The following is a 1,612-nucleotide window of genomic DNA, read 5'->3' as shown; positions in this document are numbered from 1 at the left end:
ATTTTAAAAGCATTAAAATGTATGTATTTTGGCCTAGCTAGGTTTAAGTAAAACATTAATTTCTAGTACCACACAAACTATAAATCAGCAACCAACCAACCAACCTTGAGCTTTAGTGGTTTCCATTAATGCTTGTCTGAAGCTAAAAATAGTTTGGGATGAGCCATGGCTTAGCTTTAAAACAGGAATGTTTAATTACTAATTAAGGTAAATCCCTAATTCTTAATTTGGTAAGTGCCTTGCATATTTAAAAAGGTAAATCCCCCATTACAATTCTCATCGCCCTGCTTCCTATCCTTAGGTAGGAAGATTTTCAATAAATATATTACAATAAAATAAAACCTAAAAAAAAATATATAAAATTTATCCAAAATAAAATAAATAAATATGGCTACTATCAAGTTGAACCCAACCATCATATTTGGTCTATTTCTGATCATTCTATCCGCTACTATCTCCGTCGCTGTTGCTGCTACTCAAAAAGACATTTTCTTCAAATACTACTTCATTGCCCGAATCGACGGCACCGTTCAAAAGCTTCTTCCGCCAAATCCCGTGCCGGCATCTTTGGACGCAGCAACCAACGTCCAATCCACAGACGTCGTGATTAACCAACAAACGAAGGTCTCCGCCAGGCTCTATCGGCCCATGAAAGCGGATTCCAAGACTCGTCTCCCCCTTCTCGTCTACTTCCACGCAGGCGGTTTCTCCATCAGTTCTGCCTTCGATCTTTCTGTTCACACCTACATGAACAAGCTTAGCTCCGTCGGAAACATCGTCATCCTTTCCGTCGATCACCGCCTCGCCCCCGAGACTCCCATCGCCAGCATCTACGATGACGGATTTGACGCCATGAAATGGGTGGCGGGTGCTCAAGGCGGCGACTTAGCCTGGGTGAAGGAAGTGGTGGATTCCGACAAGATCTTCGTAGGAGGACATGACTCCGGGGCAAACATCGCCCACAACGTCGGGTTGCGAGTCCAGAAGACGAAGCCGGCAGGAGTAAAGGTTGCAGGGATAATACCAATCCAAGGGTATTTCTTAACCGTGGACGCGTTGCCTTCTCTTCTCAGTCAAACCGAGGATATGAGGAACAATATAACCCAATTCTGGCCTTTTATAGTCCCCGGTAGCAGCTCCAGCGATCCCAGAGTTAACCCTTCATTGGAACCCAACTTGCAGGCCCTAAAGCCCGCCAAGGTGCTGGTTTGCGTGTCCGGGAAAGACGGCTTGAAAGATGCAAGCAAGGCGTACTACGATGCACTTCAGAAGAGCGGGGTGAATTCCGAGTACTACGAGTCCGTCGGAAAAATGCATAATTTCGACTACTTCGCAATGGACTCAGCTGAAGCAACCGCACTACAATCTAAAATTATTTCATTCATGCACTAAATTACTTGCGTGCATGTTCCACTAGGAAATGATTATATCGATCTCTAAATTTCCTTATACATGTGTATATATCTTATATGAAATAAAATGATGGTTTTCTCCTCCTAAGTATTTTTTTTATTTCAAATATCCATATAGTCTCTAATAAATTCAACCTATCATGGATTACCGGAAGAGCCATATTGATCCCATCTATTTATCTAGTTTGTAGATCACCTCC

General features: G+C 42.7%; 1 protein-coding gene across 1 annotated transcript; it reads left to right on the top strand.

Annotated features, from left to right (window-relative positions):
- The first annotated feature begins 387 nt into the window (after positions 1 to 387).
- On the top strand, positions 388 to 1,397 carry LOC124910168 (2-hydroxyisoflavanone dehydratase-like). The gene has a single exon (XM_047450783.1). It carries the CDS (start codon positions 388 to 390, stop codon positions 1,390 to 1,392), a length of 1,005 nt encoding a protein of 334 aa, XP_047306739.1. The 3' UTR covers positions 1,393 to 1,397.
- Positions 1,398 to 1,612: the final 215 nt, after the last annotated feature.

This window comes from Impatiens glandulifera, chromosome 7 (genome assembly GCF_907164915.1).
Source record: "Impatiens glandulifera chromosome 7, dImpGla2.1, whole genome shotgun sequence".
Classification (NCBI taxonomy): Eukaryota; Viridiplantae; Streptophyta; class Magnoliopsida; order Ericales; family Balsaminaceae; genus Impatiens; species Impatiens glandulifera.
Note: the sequence above shows the minus strand (reverse complement) of the source record. Positions and strands in the feature narration are given on the sequence as shown.

Coding starts and splice junctions, on each gene's coding strand:
- LOC124910168 (XM_047450783.1), top strand. CDS start 388: ATGGCTACTATCAAGTTGAACCCAACCATCATATTTGGTCTATTTCTG.